The sequence below is a fragment of the Propithecus coquereli genome, unplaced genomic scaffold (assembly GCF_000956105.1).
Source record: "Propithecus coquereli isolate 6110/MARCELLA unplaced genomic scaffold, Pcoq_1.0 Scaffold7, whole genome shotgun sequence".
In the NCBI taxonomy this organism is placed as follows: domain Eukaryota; kingdom Metazoa; phylum Chordata; class Mammalia; order Primates; family Indriidae; genus Propithecus; species Propithecus coquereli.
This window is the reverse complement of record NW_012153062.1, coordinates 75075-101441: the sequence shown is the minus strand read 5'-3', so window position 1 is coordinate 101441 and position 26367 is coordinate 75075. Positions and strand designations below refer to the sequence as shown.

Genomic DNA, 26367 nt, shown 5'->3' with positions numbered 1-26367 from the left:
CATATACACTCTTCATTTTTCACGTTGCAATGTTGAAATAATACAAAAATTGCATTAAATCTTTTTCCCCCCCACCTACCTGAAACCAAACTGCTTCACCAAGGAAGAAAGCTCTTGACCAAACAGGTTTGAAGAACCTGGCAACCAGTACACCTACGCTAACAGTAGTCATCCATGCCACAAACATCAAGGCACCTACAGGTGAGAAACACACAGTGGTCAACATCACAAATTAATCAAGCTGTTTTTTAAATGACCAGGCCAAATCCTCAGAAAAATATGAAAAGCAGCAAAATACATTCATCTGACATAAGCACAACCTCAAAAGACCAAATACATCATAGCTTTACCACCACTACTACTGCTAACATCTGACACTTCCATAACTCCTATTACGTGCTACCCTACATGCTTTACATGTATTTATCTAATTCGTCTTTACAGCAATCCTATGATGCAGTTAGAATTATTATTCCAGTTGTGCTGGATGGGGAAACTAAAGCACAGAAAGGTTAAGCAGTTTGTCCAAGGTTACAAAGTCAGGATACAAGCCCTATCTGGCTTTAGCAACTCTATTCTTAACCATTATATTAATACAGCTTGTCTGCAATTATTTCAGAACCCTCTCATATCTCACTCCAAAAAACAATGAAAAACAGGTGCATTATTTCTGAATCCAATTACTGCCAAACTGGAGCTACAACATGAGTAGATACAAATTAACAACGATAAACTTGTTTTCAAGCTTAACTGTGGTGATATTTACAGAAACTCTACTACAATGGATAACTCTGGAGAATATAAAGGGAAGGTACCAAATAAAGAAAGTTCCCCCAAACACTAATAATTGTAATAGTATAACATGCACTGCACTATATTCCCCTACTTTTAAATCCCATTTTTTTAACAATAAGCCAGACTATTTTTTAAATGGAATCAACTTTCCTCTGTAGAACCAGAGTATAGGAGAGCCTTGGTTTTAGGCTACTGCTCTTCCATTCCTCCTTTAGCTACATGATACCTAAGTATAGCAACAGGTATTTTGTATACTTTCAAATACTTGTACATTGATCAGTTCAACAACAAAACTGTATCCTTGGAACCAAACTACTGTTATAAGTAAACAATCAAAATCGCAGCTCACTCTTTCTTCGTATCATTTATTTTAATAAATGGTAAAAATTAAAGTCTCATAAAAGTTAAATTAACTAACCCAGTGATACTCAACCGTGGCTGCAGTTAGAAATAACTAGAATACTTTTTTAAAATCATAAATGTCTTAAAATTTCCATTGGTGATTTTAATGTGCAGAGTTAAAGTCACTGAATTAGCCCGACTCTCCATTTTTAATGAAAATTAGCAAACATTAAGATAGATGATGCTACCTGCATGTGTTAATGTTTAAACATAAAATATTTATGAAAATCTGCTAAACTATGCCCACCATCATTCCTAATCTAGCCAGCACCGAGTCCTCAGGTAAGTTTATACCACAAGGTAGTAATAATACTGCACATGTAACTTACCATGAGCCTTCAGAAGGAGCAGAGAACGGGATCCTCCTATGTTCTTCGGATGGTCTGTCACATCATGTTTTTCGTATGTAATCAAAGGTTGCTGAGAGTGCTTGTAAATTCGACCTAAAATTTTTTTTAAAAAATTTTTTTTAAATCACAAAGAAGAATTACTTCCTAAGGAAAAAAAAAGGAGTTGAGAGATGAACATGGCATGGAAATAAAATTTCTTTTTTTTTTTTTTGAGACAGAGTCTGGCTCTGTCACCTGGGCTAGAGTGCTATCGTGTCAGCCTAGCTCACAGCAACCTCAGACTCCTGGGCTCAAGCGATCCTTCTGCCTCAGCCTCCCGAGTAGCTGGGACTACAGGCATGCGCCACCATGCCCGGCTAATTTTTTCCACATATTTTTAGTTGTCCAGCTAATTTCCTTCTATTTTTAGTAGAGATGGGGTCTCGCTCTTGCTCAGGCTGGTCTCGAACTCCTGAGCTTGAATGATCCGCCCGCCTCGGCCTCCCAGAGTGCTAGGATTACAGGCGTGAGCCACCGCGCCTGGCCTAAAATGTCTTAAGGTAATAAAAAATAATGAAATGTCAACAGAGATGTCATTCATAGCTAAAGTAACATAAAGATATACCCAAGGGCACATAGCCTTCTTGAAAAAAGTTAAAGAAATGATGTAGCCAACCAAGAGATGAATCAAAATAAGGATTAGGAATGGAGAATTTATGGTTAGAGAACTGGTGGTATGCAAGAGATGAGTTAAACAATAAGACAAAATAATTACTGTTAATATGGTCACAAATATTGAAAATGTCAAATATAACTCTTGAAAAAGAATACATATTTTCAGAAATCTACAAGCTAGGCCGGGCATGGTGGCACATGCCTGTAGTCCCAGCTACTGGGGAGGCTGAGGCAGAAGGATCGCTTGAGCCCAGGAGTTTGAGGTTGTTGTGAGCTAGGCTGACGCCACAGATCTCTAGCCCGGGCAACATAATGAGACTCTGTCTCAAAAAAAAAAAAAAAAAAAATCTACAAGCTATTAACCACCATCTGCATCTAAAATCCTAGAATGAACTAACTGAAATTGGGGGAAAAGGGTGAGTAGAGGACAAAAAAAAGCATTTTGATGATAATGGTATTTGATACATGATCAATTCAGATTGCATTTGACTAACAAATGAAAACCCCAAATAATAGTGACATAAACAAATTGAGTATATATTATTTTATTACTTATTATTACTATTTATTGTATATAAAACTAAATCTGTGAATGTATAGAATTATTCCAAGTGTGCATGTGTTTGTGTGTATGTTCATTCTAGGAATCTATCTTACCAAAGATATGTACAGGAATGTTTATAGCAACTTTTTTTATGGTGGCCAAAAAAAAAAAAATATATTGTAGAATGAGTAAACAAATTATTGGAACACACACGTTTTTAGAGCACTATGCTAGCGTTAAAAATAACCAAAACATTTGATATAACAAAAATGAACCTTTGTCTCAAACACACAACAAATATTAGGCCACAGACTACATCTCAATAATTTCCAAAAGGAAATAACTACACAGTATACAGATTATATTATCTGTCCAAATGTGACAAACCAAAAAAATGAAAAAAAGCTAGGGGGAAAATAGTCCAACTAGATACTTATAAACTACTCTTTTTAATAACCCTTGGGTTAAACAGGAAATCAAAACTAAAAGCACAAGTCTTCTCAAAGATGTGTAACAATGAAGACACTTAGCATCAAAACACATGTGATGTGTTTACTTATTCCACATGACTGACAACGGAATACTCGACTGTGTTATCTTTTCCTATCTAGTGTGTATGAAATGGAATCACTGTGTAATTTTATATTGGTTTTTACTAATCAGTCATGAGATTGATCAGTTTTCATATGTGATGTCTCAACTCCTACGAAATAGTTTTCAGTAACTGTCTTATTTTTAGATGATTTGTTTATTGCTTTCTCATGATTTCTTTATATATTCTGGATATTTAAGTGCAGATTTATTGTGCACATAAATTTTTAACTCATTAGATTAAATACCAGGAAGTCCTGTTGCTGAATTATATTGTAAGAGAATGTTCGGTTTGTAAAGGATTGTCATCTGTCTTCCAAAGTAGCCATACCAATTTGAATTCCCACAGGAAATGAAAGTTCTTTTGCTCTGCAAAAAAATTCTAAAAAAAAATACCCACACGTGATGCAATCAAGGTAGTATTCAAAAAAACTTGTTATCAACTTAAAAGAATTTTCTTAAAAAAAAAAAGAAAAAAGACAAAATATTGAAATAATCACATCATTCAAGGTGCATTTAAAATAACAAAATATAACCCTGGAAACCAAAAAAGAAGACTGATTAAAATTAAAGGTAGAACATAACAAACTAGTAAGCCTAAAAATCAGAAAAGTCGATTCTGTAAAAAGCTAGTAAAATCAACTGAGTTTTTGGCAACTCTGACCACACCATAAAAGGAAGCATAACAAACAGTGTTAGAAATTAAAAGGGCAAGAGGGAGTGGGGAGGCAAGGGCAACGTACATAACCTAAACATCTGTACCCCTATAATATGCTGAAATAAAAAAAAAAGAAAGAAATTAAAAGGGCGACATAGCTGCTGATATAGAAGACATTCTTATAGTTATATAAAAATGCTATATACAATTTTAAATCAGCCAAAAAAATCTCAAAATCTAAATGAAATGGATGCATTTCTAAGAAAATATAGAATTACGAAAATTGACCAAAGAAGAAGTAGTAACCATGGTGAGTAATAATAATAGAAGAATTTTTTAATTAGTTAAATATTTCCATCCCACATTCAGACTGTTATGTAGGTGAGTTCTACCGTACCATTAAAAAAATTTTTTTAAGTTTAAAAATTATTTTTTTATTTAAGCTCTTCTAGGTTTCATCCTATAAGATTAGCATGATACGGAAACCAAAACTAGTCATGTGTGCTTTGACGCAAGTGTCCACTCACATGCACAATCCCACAACCACAGACCAAAATCACTTATGAATATAGATGTAAAAAGCTTAAAGAAAGTATTAGCAACTCAAATCACTTGTGTATTAAAAGAATAATAAAACGTGACGAAGTAAGGTTTATCCCAGAAACATTAGGACCATTCACCATCCAGAGATCTATAAAAATAATAATAAAATATCACCTCAATAGCTGTCCAAAGAATATTCGATGAAATTCAGCATACATTCATGATATAAATTCTCAGTAAAATTAGGAACAGAAAAACATTTCCTCAAAACAATAAAGGACATCCACCAGAAAAATACCATAAACAAGACACTTAACACTGAATACAAGAAGCATTCATGTGAAAATCAGGAACAGAACAAGAACTAAGCATGAACTTAACCTTCATGAAATCAGAAGTCTATTATAATTTTAGAGTTCCATTGCATGGTTCTGTTATAATTTTGCAGTGCTACTCTAAGGGAGTTCATGCTTAGTACGAGACTCCACAGTATTATGTGACCTAAATTATTCCTAAATAATTTATGTATTCCTAAATTATTTAAATAACAGGTCATGTGATAACAGGGTTTCTTGCCACCTCACTGCTGCCATTCTATACTGTTCTGCAAGAACTGGACAATGTAATGAGACAAAAAAGAAAATAAGAGCTATTAACCTGTCATTATTTGCACAGGATATGACATTCATCTAGAAAAATCCAAGATAATCAACTGGAAAACTAGGTGTCTAAATTCAACATAAATATTCAAAAATCAATAACTTTCCTATACATCAACACATTTAGCAAATGTATGAAAAACATTCCCATTCACAATTATTTGTTTCAGGAAACTATTAAACCTAGGAACAAAGTAACAAAAAATATATAAGCCCTACAATGAAGATACAGAGAAAACTATACAATTTCATGGAAAAGCACACATATGCAGGACCTGAATAAATGGACTATCTCAATATGTTCCTACATAGAAAGACTCACTATTGCAAAGAGTTATTATTCCCCAAATTAATCTAAAATTTCACTGCAATTTCGATCCCAGTCCCAACAAGATAAAGAGAATTTGACAAATCATGTCTAAAGGTCATCTAGAAGAAGAGATAGACACAGAGGCAAAAAGTCTTAAAAAAGAAGGCCAGAAGGGGAACCTTGTTCTATCGACATTTACAATCTATTATAAAGCCATAGTAATTCCCACTAGTACAAGAATAGATAAATAGACTAATAGAAGAATGAACAAACTAGAAATAGTTCAATTTATTGATAGCTTTTAGTGTATAATAAAGAGGCTTTTGAAACAATGGAGAAAAAATGGGCTATTCAAAACTGATGTTAGGACTCCTGGTTACTCATTCAGCAAATACTATTACACCATGGCTTGTTATAAAGCAGAAAACGAGAAGAGCTTTATGTAATGAACGCCGATAGAAAAGAGTGTCAAGAAGAAAGAGACGCTGAAATAAAAAAAAAAAAAAAAAAGAAGAAAGAGACGATAACTGTCAGGAGCTACAAAGGTGTCAAAAAGAAAACGATCAAGAAAACTACCAAAAATGACAAGAAAGGCACTAAAGAAGCTAAAAATCCTGTATTAGTTGAGTGGCAGTGATGAAAAAGAGACCACAGTCCCAACGAGCCTGAGAGACAAGTTGGAAGAAAAGTGTTTTTAAACTCTAAATCACCACAGAGCCGTGAACTAAGCATGAACTTAACCTTCATGAAAGCAGAAGTCCATTATAATTTTAGAGTTCCATTGCATGGTGTTGTTATAATTTCTCAGTGCTACTCTAAGGGAGTTCATCCTTAGTACAAGACTCCACAGTATTATGTAACCTGTAGTATTCCTAAATTGTTTAAATAACAGGTCATGTGATAACAGGGTCTCTACATCATTAATTATTGAAATTAGTAGGTCTCCTAATTGTGAATTACTTCTTTATCCAAGTGATTTCTATCTTGCAATTTAAAACTTCAGCATTTTACATTTGCTTATCCCAAAATAGGATATTGTCAGCATTGTGGGGAAAATAGCAGTTAGAAAAAGGTTTAAAAGGATGCATCATTATGAGATTTTACTGAAATGGGGCACATTTTACGTTTATATGGGTTGTAGAGATATGATTACTTTGAAAATTGGCTTAAACCTTACAAAATCTCACTGTTTTTAAGCAGAGTTCAACTTACAAACGGTCCACCTACATATGACTAAGTAATAGAAAAGACAATGATTTATGTGGTAATTGTCCTTTGTTCCCCAGTATAAGAGAACTGGAAAATGAATTTTCTGGAGTAGCAATCTCCAGGTTTGTTTTTTGGGGTGTTTTGTTTTGTCTGCATTGTACTCCACCGGTTAAAAAAAATGAACGTGAGCCCTTAGTATATATATATTTGTAATAAACATATTCATGTATTATTGTTTTAGTATATTATGTATACTATGAAATATATTAAAACAGAAAATTGTTAAATGAGATAAAAAAATAAATCTGAAAGAAAAGTTCTAGTATTGTTCGCTGTAATTCCTGAACTGCCTTACAATATGTTCGCCTTAGTTGGGAAAATTCCATCCTAGAGCAGTAAGTTATCAAACTACAGCACATTTACAATCACCTAGGATGCTTGTTAAAATGCAGATTCCAGGCACCAATGACAAATTCAGTGGGTCTGAGGTGGATCTCAGAAATCTGCATTGCTATCAGTCACTCCAGGTGGTTCTGAAGCAGGTTGTTTTTTTTGTTTTTTTTTGTTTTTTAAATTTTTTTTTATTTCAGCATGTTATGGGGGTACATATGATTAGGTTACATATGATGCCTTTACCTGTTTAAGCCCCACACTTTGAGAAACACCACAAGAGACAAGGCAGAGATTCTCCCTCCCATCCAGCAATACCGGCAGGCAAGGGAAATAGAACAATGCTCTATTCTTCACACATTTCATCCATTAACTAGGTTTTACTGAGGGAGTGTTAGAACTACCAATTAAAACATTGTTTCTATTGGAAAATATGTGCTGATTTCTATAATGCTAATCCATGAAGAAAGGTTTGGCATTGCCATACACACACACACACACACACACACACACACACACACCCCAGAATTTCTCCATTTAAATAAAATGGCTGGCAGGGCACCGTAGCTCACGCCTATAATCCCAGCACTTTGGGAGGTTGAGGCAGGATCACTTTAGGCCAGGAATTCAATACCAGCCTAAGCAACATAGCGAGACCCCATCTCTACAAAAAAATGTATTAAAAATTTGCCAAGCATGGTATCATAGCATGCATCTACAGTTCTAGCTATTAGGGAGGCCGAGATGGAAGGACTGCTTGAGCCCAGGAGTTTGAGATTGCTGTGAGCTATGATTCCACCACTGCACCACTCTAGCCCAGGTGACAGAATGAGAACTTGTCTCAAAAAAAAAAGGGAGGGGGATGAAATACATAATTTCAGTAAGATAACTACACATATCACCTATAACTAAATCTTCAAATGTTGCTAAATTTTCTCTAAGACCAAGTATATATTTTATCCTGCTTCAAAACATTTTTGGGCTCTACTTTACCAATAATAGACAATTTAAATCACATGATAGAATATTCTAGGCTTTTCACAATTTTACCTGTACCACATTTCCTGCTCTTCTTCTTCCTTTATCCCTCCCCTGACTCTCTATTCTATATGCCCACCTTCTCACCATTTTCAAAGTAGGCTATATTCTCAAAGTTTTAGGCCAATGTTATCCCCTAAGAGATGAAGTCACTAAATACTATACTGGGTTTTCTTGCAGCACCTCAAAACATCATTAGCCAAGACCTTAAAAAAAAATCGAATTATTCCTATTAATATGTGTTACAGTATCCACCAGGGTAGTCTTCTCAAGGATGAACTAAACATTGAACACAGCACTATTAATACCTTAGGCTGCACCTGGCATCAGATTCACTTAGAAGGATGTAGGACATGAAACTCACCACACCAGCAGGGCAGTGTGAGGCATTGTCCCCTCAATGGGGGGTCATGGAGCAGTTCACGCAGCCGTCCAGGAGCTATTCTATCTCCTCCTCACCTCCCTGGAGGAAGCTCATGTCTAAGGAAATGTGATTCCTATTGGGCAGGTTTTCTTACAAGAGCCACTATCTCTTGCGATAACCCCAAAGGCACTGTGTCCAGGGCCCCTGCAATGCTAATGTCACTACATTCAGGGAAGCCCAAAGATACGGCTTCTTGCAAGGTATTTATGGTTCTTCTGGTCAAATGCATTTTACTAACCAGAGGCCATTCTGATCATAGGCAATGCTGCCTTATAACATAGTTGACACTCTACCTCTATCTAGTTTCCAGAGAAACACAGCTATAAGTGCAGGTTAACTAAAAGTCAAATTTTTATGCAAAATAGAAAAGGGTTATAACTCCTTATCCATAAGTGTGTACCTTATTACAGTAGTCTCTCCAAAAGAGGTGGGGGGAAGGCAGGAAGGAAGAGAAACAAAAAGCTTAAAAAGATAGTTTTTATCAATGTACTTACCATCAATAGCTGCACCATCTGCTAGAAATATGTAGTAGCTTGTGTTTAGATCAAATCTATTCTTAACCCCAGGAAGGGTAATGTTTCTTCTGAAGGAACACTGTATAATACCATCCTCCAACCTCCAAGCCATATCTTCAAGAGTATCCTACAAACATACACAATGAGTCTTCTTAGCACTTCCCAAATATTTGCTAAAAATAAGATATGATCAAAATCCTGCCCTGTTCAATTTCCTTTCTCTAAGACCTTATGTGTATGCTTTGTCTGCAGTATCATTGTTTTTCCACTTCCTCTTTGAAGAGTACAAGAAACATTTTCTTCCAGTTTATTTGTCTTTTTCCCATTTGGCAAAAATATTATTTTTACTTTCAGCCAGAACCCCACAATTCCTCGACCGGGGCTGGGAATTTTAGATGAACTAACTCCATTTGGCCACTAGCACACAATCAAAAACACTGAAGAAACAATTAGTAATGCCCTAGTGGCCAAAATGCAACATGTAACTGGGGAGAAGTTCCAAGCCAGCTGTGAGAGTCAACCCCAAGGGAAAGCTCTGCACAGTTATGTCATTAAGTGATAGCTGCTGTTCAGTCAGAGTTCATTTGCTATGTCATTAAGTGATAGCTACCGCTCCTTCAGGGCTCATTGCTTGTAAACTGCCCTGTGAAAAAGACACTCGTCTACCTGAAATAGCCCACCTTTGACACAGATGCCAACAAAGGGCACTTAAGACAACAGGAGGGCACCAGTTTTAACCAAATGTGCTCCTCCTTCTCGCTAGTCAAGAACCCCTGTCACTAACAGAAGCCTCTTTTTGAAAACTTGTCTGGAGCTGGGCATGATGGCTTATGCCTGTAAACCCAGCACTTTGGGAGGCAGAGCCAGAAGGATCACTTGAGGCCAGGAGTTCAAGACCAGCTTGGCAACATAGTGAGACCCTATCTCTACAAAGAATAAAAAAATTAGCTGGGCCAGGCGCGGTGGCTCACGCCTGTAATCCCAGCACTCTGGGAGGCCGAGGCGGGTGGATCATTTGAGCTCAGGAGTTTGAGACCAGCCTGAGCAAGAGTGAGACCCTGTCTCTACTAAAAATTGAAAGAAATTCATCGGACAACTAAAAATATATAGAAAAAATTAGCCGGGCATGGTGGCGCATGCCTGTAGTCCCAACTACTCGGGAGGCTGAGGCAGAAGGATTGCATGAACCCAGGAGTTTGAGGTTGCTGTGAGCTAGGCTGATGCCACGGCACTCTAGCCTGGGTAAAAAAAAAAAAAAAAAAAAAAATTAGCTGAATATGGTGGCATGTGCCTGTACTCCCAGCTCAGGAGACTGAGGCAGGAGGATAACTTCAGCCTGGGAGTTTGAAGTTGCAGTGAGCAATGATGCCTGGGCAACAGGGCAAGACCCTGTCTCAAAAAAAAAAAAAAAAAAAAAACTGTAAGCTTTTGAAAAGGGGATAATGCTCTGACTATCTTAACAAACCATAAAACACTTTTTTTATAAGAAGCAACAAAAAAAGATTTAAGTGACACAAATAAGAATTCATCTTTCCCTACAAGAGAAATTTATCTTGTGCTATCTAAAGTGTAGAAAAGTTTCTCAGAGATCACTGTGAAAAGAACCCTGCTGCCAGACACCTGCTCAAGCTAGGCCGTAAATGCAGCGATTGGAGACTATCTTGCAGCAAGCCGTGCCAGTGATAGCCACATAGCCGGAAAGTGGACCAGCCGTGTGGAGGTTCCCAGAACTTTCACACCCACCTTGGAGTCCATCCCAGGGTGACTTCGCCCTGCCAAACGGGAAGGCTGTATGCGCACTGTCTGATCTTCACGAATACACAGATAAGCATCATCATCACCCTGAAAAACAATTGCAGATGAAAAAAGTTTAAAGGAATTTCAACATTTTGGTTCAAAAAAGAAAAGTCCCTAAGGAAATCAAATATTATTTGGTGCTTTTAAAACATAACTTACTGACTCAATCTTGAACGATACTATGAATTCTAGAGAATTGGCTGTCCAATTTGTTAATTAAAAATAATTTTTTTTGTCCATAAGTCAATCACCAGTTGAATACCACTTTAATGCTTTTGTATATATTTATCTAAATCTATTTGTATACATACCTATTTTCTCCTTCCCAAATGGGAAAATGTATAACTTTGTTACCTTTTCTCCACTATTTACCATGAATGTTGTTCTAGATATTTATTTATTAATAAATATCTATGTCCTATGTATTTTAATAACTATGAATACACTGCATTGTATCGAATATTTTTGGTAACATGGAAGACACTGTAATCAAATCTTGCCACATATGTGAAACACACTTAATAGATCTAATGTTGCATAATTGAAACAAAAATATCTGAGCTCAAGGGGGAATATTTTGCCTGTCTACTTCTTATCTATGCTTCAATCTCCAATATTCCTTCAACCTGTAGCTACAACTCATGGGCTAAGAATAGCTGCTACATACTTAAATGGCTAAAAATAATTAAAAGAAGAAGAATATTTCAAGACAAATAAAAATATGTCAAAGTCAAATTCAGTATCCATAAATAACATTTTATCAGAACACAGCCACACCCATTCATTTATGTATTATCTATGGCTGCTTTTGCACTACAACTGAGTTGGGTAGTTGCGACAGAGACTATACGGCCCACAAACTCTAAAATAGTTACTATCTGGTCCTTTACAGAAAAAGTTTGTTGAACTCCAATTTAAATAATGCATATATTCTAGAATGTCTATCAGCAGTGAAGTATAGGAATTCTTTTTTTATTTAAAAAAAAAGTTAATACAACAAAATGGCTGATTTTGAGGCAAACTGATGATAAGAAGTAAACTACAATACTAAATCAATAAAGGCAGATTGCCCAAATATTGGGGAAGATGATGGGACTAGAGAACAGATAACTCTCAGTTCTTACTATTTTAAATGAAGGGTAAGAGAAAGTTCTAGCACAACCTTATGCTCCAGGCAGTTCTAGAACCCCACATTTGGAGTGTGAAAGCACACATCATAACGAGTTCCACCAAATCTCGGGGTTGTACTGAAGCTCTCTCCCAAGTTTGCCACTCTCAATTCAAGCATCTAGAACGCGCTCTATGAGAAAACATTGTGCTGGGTACTGTGGAAGAAATAAAGATGACTAGAATATGGTTCTTACAATCAAAGCCTATGTTTTAATGGAGGAAAGAGACAGCAGTACATTAAATATGATAAAATAGAGATTCGGGCAAAGTGCTAAGAAAAGACAAATTATGTATGGCCAGAGAACTGGAAAAGGCTTATCAGAAAAGATAGTAATTAAGCAGAATTTAGAGAATAAAATATATTTATATAAGGATCAGGTAGATCTGAGCTTAAAGGAAAGGTTTTCTAAGCTGAGGAACTTCTTGGACCAAAGATATACAAATATAAAAATATGTGAAAATTTTAGGAAACAAGTAATTTTGTTAGCTAAAATATATGAAGAGTAAAGAAAGAGTTCGAAGTCTGGAAATTCCAACAAATATTCCCAAGACTTTGAAGACTATTAAGACAAATGCTAAAGAAAAAGAACAATTTTTCTATAATTACCAAAGGTTCACCAAAGGTTTCGGGAGATATTTTTGAGACCATCTCAATTGTGACTTGGGAAGAGAATTCCAATGGCTGTGTGAAGGATAAAATGGAAGGGAAAATCATGGAGGCAAGAAGACTGTTGAAGGGTTACAGCAGCAGTCCAGGGAGGAGACTAAATAAAGGTATAAGTCAAGTCAGAAATAGTGACAATGCAAAAACCAGAAGGAAAGAGGTATGTTAGAAAGATAGAATCAAAATTTCCTGGGAGATCAGCAACAATGGACATATTAGCATGCAAATCTTGATTTCTAAATACTATTGCTACTAAAGGGAAGCAAAGCTCCTTTGAGAAGTGACGAAATGCATGAAAGTATGTGTGGAGAATGTCTTGTTATGCCTGAAACAAAGACATGCTCAAAAACTGATGGAGACACACCAAAAGGGCACAGAAACCAGCTTGAAAGGGCTCCCATGGCCACATCTGGGTCAACATGACCATCCAAAAGAAGAATGGTGTAATAAACTACAATACGATGGTCAAAAGCAATCCATTAGCCCATAGTGTTACTCAGAAAGGGAAGGGAAAGTGCAGAGAAAAGAAAGCTTTTCTTTTCAGAAGAATGTCAGCTAATAAATAAGTTAGAGAATCACCATTTTACAACCACAAAGGTAACAATTGATTCAGAGAAGGAACATCAATAAATGCTAAAACCATTTGGTAACAGGTTATTGGGGAACATAATATTAACACAGACTCAAAGGATCATCCCACATATTACTTATTAATTACAAAAAGAAAATATGCCTTCACAATGGTGAAACCTAACAGACACCAGTGATCACACATAGCATCATCAGCAAGAGAACAATTTGACACTGTGCAACTTTTGATATGATGCACTGATGTAGAAACAACTTATCTTATGTAGTATTTCTGCGAAAAATCTTAACATACATCTATTGTATAAATTATAGAACATTCTACAAAATAAGTGACCTGAAAAAAAAAATAATCAAGAAAAAAGATAGGGGTAATTGTTCTAAAGTAAAGGAAATCAAAGAGATATAACAACTAAACTCATTGAGTGATAACTGATGGAATCTTGGATAGAAATTTTAAAATGAAACAGCTACAAAAGACTTTATTAGGATAACTGGGGAAATTGGAATATAGACTATATATTCCATAAAATTATCCTATCATTGTTAAATTTTCTCAATGTGATAAAGATGCTGTGGTAATTGTAGAAGAATGTCCTTGTTCTTAGGAGACGCATGTTGAAAACTTCAGAGATGAAATGTCATGAGATACATACAATTTATTTTCAAATAGTTCAGGAAAAAGGTGTATTTATATACACCACGTTAGTCAATTGAGATAGATAGGTAGATAGAGACAGAAAGAGAGAGAAAGCTAAAGTGGCAAATCTAGGTAAGGACCCAATGGGTGTTCATTCTTTCAACTTTTACGTAGGTTTAAAACTTTTCAAAACAAAAAGTTGGAGATAGAAGGAAGAAGGACCTGAGATATGAATGAAAGGGAGCTATCTAAGTCACAATCAAAATTTCTCTGACTATCAAGGAAGATGGTAGCAGCAATGAGATATTCTATAAATTGCCTAGGACAATACCTGCCAAGAAACAAGCAATCAATAATGGCAGCTGCTTGTTGGAACACATTCTACTAAGTGAAGTATGCCAAGAATGGAAAAATAAGCACCACATGTACTCACCAGCAAATTGGTTTCACTGATCAACACCTAAGTGCACATGTAAGAATAACATTTATTGGGTGTCGGACAGGTGGGAGGGGGGAGGAGGGGATGGATATATGCATACATAATGAGTGCAATGCGCACCGACTGGGGGATGGACACGCTTGAAGCTCTGACTTGGGGGGGAGGGGGAGTAAGGGCAACATACATAACCTAAGCATCTGTACCCCCATAATATGCTGTAATAAAAAATAAATAAATAAATAAAAAATAATGGCAGCTGCTTGTTGATCACCAAGAAAGGGAAACACAAGGAGATATTAGAAAGGAAGCTAATAAATTCAGTTTTATAAACGTTGATTTGCATTGTCCAGGAATACTCAACTGGACGAGACCAGGCAGCAGCTGGAAATCACAATCTAGAGTTCAGGAGAGGTCAAGACCGAAATATGCTAGAATTTGGGCACAGAGAGATCATGTATGGAACAAAATGATACAGGGCAGGGGAAGGAGAAGGATGGAAGCTAATAATGTGTGTACTTGAAAGACTTTATATTATTTAACAAAATACCTCAGATAGGGAAGATGCATGTACAATAAATCCTCACTTAAAGTTATCAATAGGTTCTTTCTTGGAAACCGTGACTTTAAGCGGAACGACGTGTAACAAAACAAATTTTTTTCTTCATCAATGTTGTAACAAAATGATGTTGAGGGAAATTATATTATTTGAGAACCTGCTGTATATCGTTCCACTTACAGTCACGGTTTCCAAGAACCAATCGATGACATTAAGTGAAGACTTACTGTATTCAGAAATTCAGTTAAAATTCAGACATTAGTGAGTCATTTTTAGAAAAAATATGCGAAATTATACATTTCAATTTTAGTGATAAGGTCTAGTGCCAAAACAATTGCTATAACTAATTTACAAGCCAAATTGAAAAAAGGGTATAATTTAGGTTATCTAATCAGTATTCATAACATCAGATACCTTCAGTATTTAAATTTACAATATATACTCAAAAGAGATAGCAGGTCATAAAAATACCCTAAAAATTTAAAAACAACAACCAAAATAGAAATAACCACTTTAAAAATATGTTTTGAGGATGATTCATTTCCCCCACTTTAGGCAAACAGGTGTACAGATGATTTTAATCATTAAACAGGATTGCTCTGTGAATCAACTGCACCTGCATAATTAAGTTTTTTATAAACATTTTTGATGAGTACTATACCAGAAACAGACAAGATTTCTAAGTAAGACAAATATATCTTGAATTAGAGATAAATGCTTTTGTGCCATCAGTGCCTACGATTTAGAACAGAAATAACTGGCCTACCTGTAGGCTACTCATCACCACACTAAAGGCAGTAACAGTGTCTTTCCCTCTTGCTTACAGATTTTATGGGACCAGTGGAAGGAAATGTTTTAGTACACAACAGCAAGAACTTTGGCTATGAAGTGGCTAGAATAAGTCAAGATTTTTTTAATGACTAGAGCATATATCTACACGAGTGCTGTACCTCAGAGACGAACCCCAATGAATCTATACATTTATTCAACAACTTAATCCTTTTTTGGACTCATTTTCGGAATTTCCTTCATAGCCAGTTTTATCATGTTCACACAACAACAAGCCCTACCACCACCTTTCATTATAACTTTATAGTCACATTTTATTTTTAACCCCATCTCATGATTTACCTTACACGTCAAACTTGATTCATTTTTGCCAGCACTGAGAACATCCAAAAGAATACACTACATGTCTGATGGCAATTGCAAAAGGCAAGTGAGGAAAATGTTTTGAGCAATTGCAGCATCATCTGAGCATGCATAAAATTTCCCATAAGCTAATCCATTGTAAAAAATAACAAATTTTTTTAAAAAATTAAAAATAAAAATTAAAAGTAAAAAAAAAAAAAATTTCCCATAAAAGCAATATTGAAGGAGAAAGATTCACAATTTTTCTTATATGTTATTTTTTAAGGCACATGACATATCTTATGGCATAGATTTAATTTATATCCTTTGTTTAATGACAGAGGATAGCAAGTGCATTCTAGAGGTCTATAGTAAAATATGTAGGTCATATACACACGCAGAAATGGCATTCCACTAAAAAAATTACACCAGCTTCCTATGATACCTGCAGCCACCACACAGGACCTGTGTGATCAGAGTGCACTTTCAGGGAGAGCATTATTTCCTGTAGCATGGCCATGTCACACTTCCTTTTCTATTTTTGAAATGTGATTCCCTAAAGAAGTGGTAGTACGTTTAAATCCTGATAGGAAGAAAACTTTCCAGAAAAGACTCTGCCTTTGCTAACGTGGAGATAAGGAGCTTTCTCCATCTGTGGTCATCCCCAGCCTCCCAACGCCAACTCTGCTTAAACAAGACTACATATGTCCTGGCCCCAATCTCTTCCTGCTCCCTGGGAAATCGGGATGCTTATGCAGCCCCTGCTCTTCCACACCACAGCACAAGGCTGCCACCTACAGGATCATTCAATCCATTCAGCACCACCCAGGGAGAGCGAGACTCCACTGAAAACAAATGCTTTCTGCAGATCTGACAAAGGAGCCTGTTGTAATACATTTTGTCTGAATATACAGGTTTAATTCCCTATTTGGGAAATACACTGAAGTCTACTAAAATGGGACACCAAGAGCAGGAGTACATGTTTTAGTTCTGGCCACTTGAGTAAACAGCTATGACTTGAAAAGCATTACACAAACATGACATTTTATGCAGAGCGATTTTTTTTTAAATGAGCTTCCTGCTTTATCACAAAGAGATAGACATAAAATGGCAAATCCACTGGAAATAAAATGATTTTCCTAACTTTATTTAGGACAGCCTGTTCTCGGAAGCATATAATTGCCTAACTGTTAAAATCATAAAATATTCAAAGCTGTTTAACCTGGAATCTGTTCTAAGCTACTTTCTCTTTTCGTGTTCTACCCTTAAGTATGATCATTTGACTCTGGAACAAACAGCTTAACTACTGTTGATTACAGCTCACTCTAGTGACTGTCCTTTCATTACTACTTAGGCAAGTGAGAGGCACAAACCATCCATCGATCATGAGACAGTGCAAAGGATAAATAGCCTTTACTGGGACCGCTCATTTCAACCATCACTGATTGGTCATCTCTTGTGAAGGACAAGAAGACACAGGCAGCCTCCACCTCTGGGTCACAGTTCAAAGGACTTCTAATACAGAACTTCTTGTTCCCACAGTCTGAGGCACTGAACTAGAAAAATGGCAGGGAAAAAAAAATTTCAATTATCAAAGAAGCAGTTCATTGTCAATGACAGAAGAGCCACTATCTTCAAGTATGGGTTTTAATGACAATATCTTTTCATAATAAGGATTCAAATAAGGAAACAAAAGACATATACTAAATTAGAAATGATCAGAGCAATAGTTAGGCTTTGAACTTTTAAACTTAATTAATTTTAATTAAAATTTGGAAAACATAACACGAGTTGGACTGTAACTGTGCAAGAGTATTAAAGTTCCTTTAATACACAAAACATTTCACATACATAGGTCCTAGAGCAAAGTTTCTGGTAAATTTTAAGAAACTTCTTAGGGAGTATTTAAGTCCCTAATATTTAATTGACATTGATATTCTTACATAAAGGGTTTCCTCTAGTTCTCAAAGATGAAATCTTAAAAAAGTGAACAAACAAACCTTTACCAAGTTACTATATTTAGATTTTGGATTCTGCTTCTACCATTCAGATTCAAATTTGATATTGAAATAAGAAAAAATGGCTACCCAGATATACACCACTATTCCAAATAATAGTAATGATTTAGTGGAGGGAGAAACAAGAAACAATCTACAATGACTTAATCCAGATCTTCTTGATAAGGAACATAAGAGGAAGAGTCTTAAAAAAAATCATCTCTACAATTAGACAAAGTAAATGAGCAGCCCTTGTTAGAATGGGCAGTGACAGGACTTTTCAGGAGAGAGCTAAACATTATGTAACTAGATTTAATGGAAATGTAAAGACAAATCACAGTAGAGTGAAGACAACAAGCCACTAGGAGCTAGGAAACTTAAATTTTGTCCTCTGCTCTCCCCTTCACTCCACCACATTTGCCAAAGAATTCATTCTCTCAGGATCCCTTTCCCTTCAACCATACAACAAGAAAACTGAAAGAAAGAGACCCTGGTTTCTTCTAGCTCTATAAATGCTATAATTCTATGACTTTCAATGAACTTCCCTATAATTAGAGATTATAAACTTGGCACAAAGACACAATAAAAGCTCCAGTAAGAGCTAATGCCTTTTATGTGAATATATGGAAAGACAACAATATTGTTAACACATTACCGCTGGGAAGCTCAGGTCCAAACTGACTGTTTATTCCCCCAAAGCAGCTTTTAATTAAATAAGCATTAAGATTAAGCTGAGAGCTAGCACAAATAACTTATCTAATTGTATGGTCAAACAAAAGTGCGACATTCATAATAATGTAATCAAATATTATGTCCATATCTTATAAAATGTAGACAAGAAAGAAAACAAAGTAAGACATTACATAGGAGCAAAGTGCTTTACTTAGCCTTCTCCATGTGAACAAAGAGGAATGAAAGGATAATAAAGCAAAGAAAAAAAGAGAAGGAACTAATGTTTACTGACTATCTATTAAGTGCAAAGCACAGTTAGAAAACTGATATTCATTATTTTGTTTAATTTTTAGTTATACTGTGCTAATATCATTATTTCTCATTTTATTGGTGAATAAATTGAGACTCTGAAAATTAACTAGTTTTTCCAAAGACACATAGAAATTAGAGAAGTCAGTATTCAGGCCCACATTTGTTCTTTCAACTGTAACAACCTGCCTCAAGACATTTTTTTATTATATCCACTTCTGACTTAAGAATTCTAATTTATCAGAAATTCCTGCAGTAAAACCCTTCTTTTCCTAATGTTTCTAATATGCATTACCCTTTTCAAAATATGTTTTGTCAATCATAATTCTTTTGATTTAGAGGGCCTAAATGGAATTCTAGCTGATGAGTTTGCAAGAGATTTTCTGTGGTTCAGCATATAGAATTCTCTAGTACTCTTTGACCTTAATGAAATAACATCTAAGAGTTATACCACCACTTCAAGAATCTCCTCCAAATCTTATCTAAATTTAGCTTAAGCTCCCTCTCCATTTTTGATATTTGGCCACATGAAAGAGAGAAAGTTGTTTCTTCATCAGATTTATTTTGAAATGAAAATATATCCACTACTAGTACAGACTACATATGAATGTCATAACCACACCTTGAAGTTGCAGGGTCTTGACCATTCCCTGTATTCTAACCTTTAAGTCATAATGTTGCAATGAGAACTTCCTTCAGATTCCCAAAAACTTCCTACCACAACCCAGTACAGCTAGTTCTCTTTGCACTTTGCCAAGCACGGAATCACAATTTCCAACCACAAATATACCTCTTTGCTCATAGAAAAAACTGAGTAAAGCATTTTATTTTCATGTAATGTCTTATTTATTTTCCCTCTCTTCTACATTTTATAACATATGGACATTATATTTGATTATATGTTATTTTAGATTGCATTTAGTAAAGCCATAAAAATGTTACTTACTGATTTAGTTAAATGGGAAACTGGAGACAATGTTGGCAAAGGTACTATTGTAGCTTTAGGTGTTGTAAAAGGAAGTGCGTTTGGTTGTGAAATTACAGGACCAGGAATCTTCACCCAGTAGATTTTATATTTCTCCACAACTGTGACTCTGAAATGCAATATCAGTGAGATCAGAACCCTGATTATGGCCCACCACAATCAAATCAAAACTTTAAAGGGAAAAAGAAAAAGGAAATGAACTAGGAGCACATGACTGAGTACCTAACAGTACTACTGATTTTGTTTCAGGCAAATCTCTGATGACTCTCTTCTGCCCCATCACTAGACGATATCTTGTTGCTTTCTCTTCCTCTATGCCTCGCTTTTCTTACTGGTCTGTTCTATGGGCATATTCACAGCAGCCATGAATGCCAGACCCAGAGACTAAACTGCACAGATTTCTACTCCCTGGCGTATAAAGAACATACTACTACTCATTTCATAGCACACTATTCGAATTCTTCGAAAGGACATGTGTGGCAGACAACTACAGCAAGAAACTATACAGAGCCTACATAAATAACCATCAGCTCTCACTGGGGTCACACCCCTTCTTCACATTCCACCTAATACACAGGTGCAAAGCTGTGCTACTGTGTGCTGGGAACCTGTGCACGAAGTAAATCAGAAAACAGAGACCTGACAGGATAGCAACCCTACCCTTAAAACATATGTCTGTAACACCACCCAGGAATCATTACATGGCTTTATGACATTCCGTTTCCCTTTGCATGCATGATTAATGAAGAAGTACTATTTTCTTCTACTGAATTTCATAATTTTTAGGAACATACAGGGTCTTACTTTTCTGACAACCTAAGAGTCATAACACTGTAAAAAAGTCATCCAAATTCAGGACTTTTATTTGTATTCTCACACAAAAAGACTCAAGTATTAATTGATGGCTCTTATTAGTATTAAGGCAGTACAATACTTCATTCACTCAACAAATGTCTATTAAGTGCCTGTTAAGTGCCAGGTACTGTGCTAGGTGCTGGTTATATACCAGTAGCAAAAAAGAAAAAGCATTAATAAGGTGATGTCATTACTATACCTACACAGATGAATGTCCGATAGGTATGAAAATGACAAACTATTATGGTTTCAATTACACTAGTTGGAGTTGTAAACTCTCATACTCACAGAAACTGTATGTGATTTGGGGCACTGCTTGGAGCATTCCAGTAGACTTTAATTTTTGTTTTTTTGGATGCACTTGTATGACTCACAGCTGATCCCTGAAATAAATGGGAAAAGAACAACCATTCACTCACTCAATAGCTCAGCATGGCTGGTACTGCTATCATCTTGCAAAGCAATTTATCAATGCATGACCTTGGCATTCTGGTGAAGACTATTTAGAACAAGGACACAGATACTCAATAAATAACATGCTGATTGGTTAACAACAGATTAGCAGCTGGTTCTGTGAATAAATCAGAGTCAGCAGAAATTTAAGAACTGAAGAGAATCACGAATATTGGGTGTGTTAATGCTAGATAGAGCCTGTTCATTACTTCGTTTACACTATAAATTTATATCCTTCCATTAATAGATACAAATAGAATGCAGAAGATTCATCAAAAGAAAAAGATTCATCATGCCTCCAAACATGTAGTATATTTTAGTAATTCCTTTCTCTTGAACAATCCTGTTTCCTACTTTCATGCACCTGGCAAACTCCTACTCATTCTTTGAGGCCTCACTTGAAGACTATCTCCTCCAAGAAGCTCTCCCCCAATTCCCTCCAGCCTGTGTATGCTTCCAACCAAAGTTATCACACTGTTCTATGCATCTGTCTGTCCTATGTCCAGAAGTCCTATTTAAGTGTAAGGCTAGCTCTTCAAAGAACAAGAGTAAATTTTGTCTATCACCATATCCCTCACACCCAGGGCAATTTGTGGTATAACAGATTAAATGGATGAATAAGTAAATGAATGACAAAAATTAGACCTCTGTCACACTCTAGAACTAGATGTTTAATATTCAAACCCTTCAAAAATTGATATAATAAGAGTAAGTATACTATAAAACATCACAAGCTATAAACTCTTCAAACTACTGCCGTACCTTTTCTAGGATGTTGATATGTAGAAATATATTGTGAGTAGTAAAATTAAGAGAAAAGTCTAAGCATTATGAATCTATCTAAATGTCTACAACACATGGTTTATGTCATCGTTCATCTTGCAACTGCCACTCTGTAGTGAAAAGACAAAATAAAGCCAAAAAAGAGCAATTACAAACTATAGTTGGCCCTCGAACAGCACAGGTTTAAACTGCATGGGTCCACTCAATGTGGATTTTTTTTTTCAATAAATATATTGAAAAATTTTTTTGGAGATTTCTGGGAATTAGAAAAAACTCACAAACTTCATAGCATAGAAATATTGAAAAAATTAAGAAAAAGGTATGTCATGAATGCATAAAATGTATGCAGATACTAGTCTATTTTATCATTTACTGCCATAAAATATACACAAATCTATTATAAAAACTTATGACACACACAGATACACGGCACCGCTTGCAATCGAGAGAAATGTAAACAAACGTAAAGGGTACAATTAAATCATAACTGCATATAAACTGTAGTACATACTGTACTACTGTAATAATTTCATAGCCACCTGTTGCAACTGCAGTGACCTCAGATGTTGCAAGTATTCACTTAAAACTCCATGTGATGCTAATCACCTCCATGTGAGCCATTCCTCTTGCCAGTAAATTGCATATCATGATCTCTTGTGGTTCTTGCATATTTTTCATCATGTTTAATGCAATACTGTAAACCTTGAAGAACACCATGGGGCACACACGAAGTGCCACTAGTTATGCTGGAAGTGCTTCCAAGAAGCAGAGAAAACTCGTGACGTTACAGGAAAAAGATGAATTCCTTGATATGTACCATAGATTGAAGTCTGCAGCTGTGGTTGTCCACCATTTCCAGATAAATGAATTCAACGTAAAGACCATTGTAAAAAAAAAAAAAGAAAAGAAAAGAAAATTTGTGATGCCATCACTGAAGCTATGCCAGCACACAATAAAACCTTGTACTTTTTGCAAAATACCTTTTCATCTCATATTAAAATGCAGCTCTTATGTGGGTGCAGGATTGCTATAAAAAAAAGGCATGCTTACAGATTCTAATATGATTCAAGAAAAAGCGAAGTCATTATACAACAACTTAAAGCAAAAAGAAGGTGAAGGAGCTAAAGCTGGAGAATTTAATACCAGTAAAGGATGGTTTGATACTTTTAGGAAGAGATTTGGCTTAAAAAAAATGTCAAAATAACAGGAAAAGCAGCTTCTGCTGACCAAGCAGCAGGAGACGAGTTCCCAGATCCCATTAAGAAAGTCATGGAGGAGAAAGGATATCTGCCTGAACAGGTGTTTAATGCAGACAAAAGTGCCCTCTTCTGGAAAACAAAAAATAATGCCACAAAAGACATTTATTAGCAAGGGAGAGAAGCAAGCACCAGAATTTAGGGCAGGGAAGGACAAACTAAATCTACTGTTTTGTGCAAATGTAGTTGGGTTTATGATAAGCACTGCCCTTATCTATAAAGCTGCTAACCCCCAAGCCTTGAAGGGAAAAAATAAACACCAGCTGCCCATCTTTTGGTTGTACAATGAGAAAGCTTGGACAACAAGAAGCCTTTTTCTGGAATGGTTCCAACAATGCTTTGTCCCCGATGAAGTCAGGAAGCAACCTTGCCAGTAAGGAACTGCCTTTTAAAGTTCTTTTGTTATTAGCCAATGCCCCTGGCCACCCAGAACCCCATGATTTCAATACCAAAGGTGCAAAAGTTGTCTACTTGCCCCCAAACACAATGACTCTAATTCAGCCTCTAGATCCCTGATCATAGGACCTTTAAGGCTCATTACACATGGTACCTTATGGAAGAGAACCTTGATAGGAAGAACATCATGCAAGTCTGGAAGGACTGCACCACTGAAGATATCATTGCCATAGAAAAAGCTGTGAAAGCCATCGAGCCCAAAACAATAAATTCCTGCTGGACAAAAAAATGGATCCAGATGTTTTGCGTGACTTCACAGGTTTTACGACCACACCACAGAAATTGACAGAAGAGAACTTGATGGAGATGACTGCTTCCAAACCAGGGCCAGACGATGAGGAAGAAGATGTAGAAGAAGCAGCACCAGAAAACAAATCGGCGTTAAACAAGTTAGCAGAAGGGCTCTGACTATTCATGACCGCTTTTGATTTCTTTTGCAGCATGGACCCTTCTATGATACCGGCACTGAAACTAAAGCAAACAGTGGAAGAAGGATCGGTACTGTATAGCAACATTTTTAGAGAAATGAAAAAGCAAAAATGTCAGACAGAAATTACAACGTATTTCCGTCACGTTACCCTGAGTGTGCCTGCCTCCCCTCCTACCTCCTCCACCGCTTCTAGCCCTGAGACAGTAAGACCAACCTCTCGTCTTCCTCTAGCCTATTCAAGAACACAAGATAAGTGAAGACGAAAATGAAGACCTTTATGATGATCCACTTCCACTTAATGAATAAATATATTCTCTCTTCCTTATCATTTTCTTAATAACATTTTATTTTCTCTAGCTTACTTTACTGTAAGAATATAGGATGTAGTACATATAACATACGAAATATGCGTTAATAGACTATTTATGTTATGGGTAAGGTTTCGGTCAACAGTAGGTTATTAGTAGTTAAGTTTTGCAGGGAGTCAAAAGTCATATGGAGATTTCTGACTGTGTAGAGGAAGGCAGGGAGCAGGGAGCCAGCACGCCTAACCCCTGCACGGTTCAAGGGTCAACTATGAACACAAACCTGTATGTCTTCACAGGTCAAAAGCTGTGACACTTGACTGTCATGCAATGTGAAGGAGCCAATGGGAAGACCACTCAAATCCTCAGCATCACGAGCTTCTAGGAGAAAGCCTTTAAATGGTCGCCCTGACAAAGTAACTGAGAAACAGACAAGAAGATAAGTTAAAAGATTTAGCAACATCCCAAAAAGGAATATGTAGAGGAATGTTTAGAGGAGGTGCGTCAGAGTTAGAATCCAGTGTACATATGCAAAACTACTCCTGGAGAGAAAAGAGTAGAAATCATCCTACAGATAAAGAAGTTCTAAATTATGCTCTATAGGACATTCACTCCGTGAGACATTAATAGCCCTTCCACAGAGGGAGAAAAAAAAGTAGGTGATGGTCAAGGGGCAGTCCATAGGGTTAAATTAGTTTGGAAAATGCTAGATGAAAGTAAATAACTTGTTTCTTTACTGCAAATCCCTTAGGGTGTTTAATATCCCACTGTGCAGTGTGAAACTCTAAGAGGTATATTATATATCACACAGGGTATTCCAAATTTATTTCTCTATACACGCTTTTTGTTAGAGAGTACCTATTAATATTTTGTATTTCTAGAGTTGCAAAAAATGAAGTTTGCAAAATGCTGTTATAGATATACCTTTAACAATCAGCCTACATTTTGCCAGAGGGATCAGGGAAACCTAAGATTACATTATGTCAAGAAAGACAAGGGTTTATTATAATTTAAACAAGATAAAATAAACTTTCTTTCAAGTGACAGAACCACTGCAAAAAAAAAGACAAAAGAGATAAACTTTCTTTTTCTCTTCTATTGAGGTAATAGTACTAATAAAGATATATTAAATAATGATAAAAACTTATTTTAAAACTTGTTCTGAATGGGTTTCTGAACCGGTTTCCATGCAACTTAAGTAATACAGCCATCTATAACAGTTAAAGAAAAACTAGGAAATATAATATGATAATATCTTACAAAAACGAGTGAATAGATTTAAGTGAAATAGTCCAAATCCAATAATAATAAAGATTCAATGAACAGTAAAAAAGTGAAACCCGAAACATTAATAAATTAATTCCAGCACAGTACCTTCGATCTGGTCTCCTGGTCTGAATGTCATCTGACTCACTGAGATGCTGTGGACAGGAACAGACTGTGGACTATGACCATGTTCCGGAATCATCCCGTGGCATGACTTTGTTACTCTTCCATTGGGATAATTAGCCACAGAACTAATGAGCAACAGAATCATGAAGGCACCAAGTGTTAATCCAGGAACTGCCATCTCAAAAAGAAGATTAAGAGCACATTATTTTCAGATGTAACTTAAGTAAAATATAAAAGCTTTAGTATCACAAGACTATAATTCTAGATAACTGCTTGCTTTCAATGTTTAGCTAACCATATTCTCAAAATACATAATAAAAAAGAATGTGATATGTAAAGTCTGACCTGGATTTGAATCTCAGCTCTACCAATTACCAACTACGAGACTTTGGGCAAATCACTGAAGC

General features: G+C 35.9%; 1 protein-coding gene across 1 annotated transcript in view; it reads right to left on the bottom strand.

Moving 5' to 3' along the window:
* Positions 1-26138, bottom strand: part of FRRS1 (ferric-chelate reductase 1) — a 34028-nt gene extending 7890 nt beyond the window's left edge. Inside the window, 9 exon segments of the mRNA XM_012661084.1 lie at positions 80-195; positions 1527-1640; positions 9062-9209; positions 10826-10924; positions 17441-17623; positions 19992-20139; positions 21174-21268; positions 24852-24988; positions 25943-26138. Of these exon segments, the coding sequence (XP_012516538.1) occupies positions 80-195; positions 1527-1640; positions 9062-9209; positions 10826-10924; positions 17441-17623; positions 19992-20139; positions 21174-21268; positions 24852-24988; positions 25943-26138 (1236 nt within the window).
* Between the last annotated feature and the right edge of the window lie 229 nt (positions 26139-26367).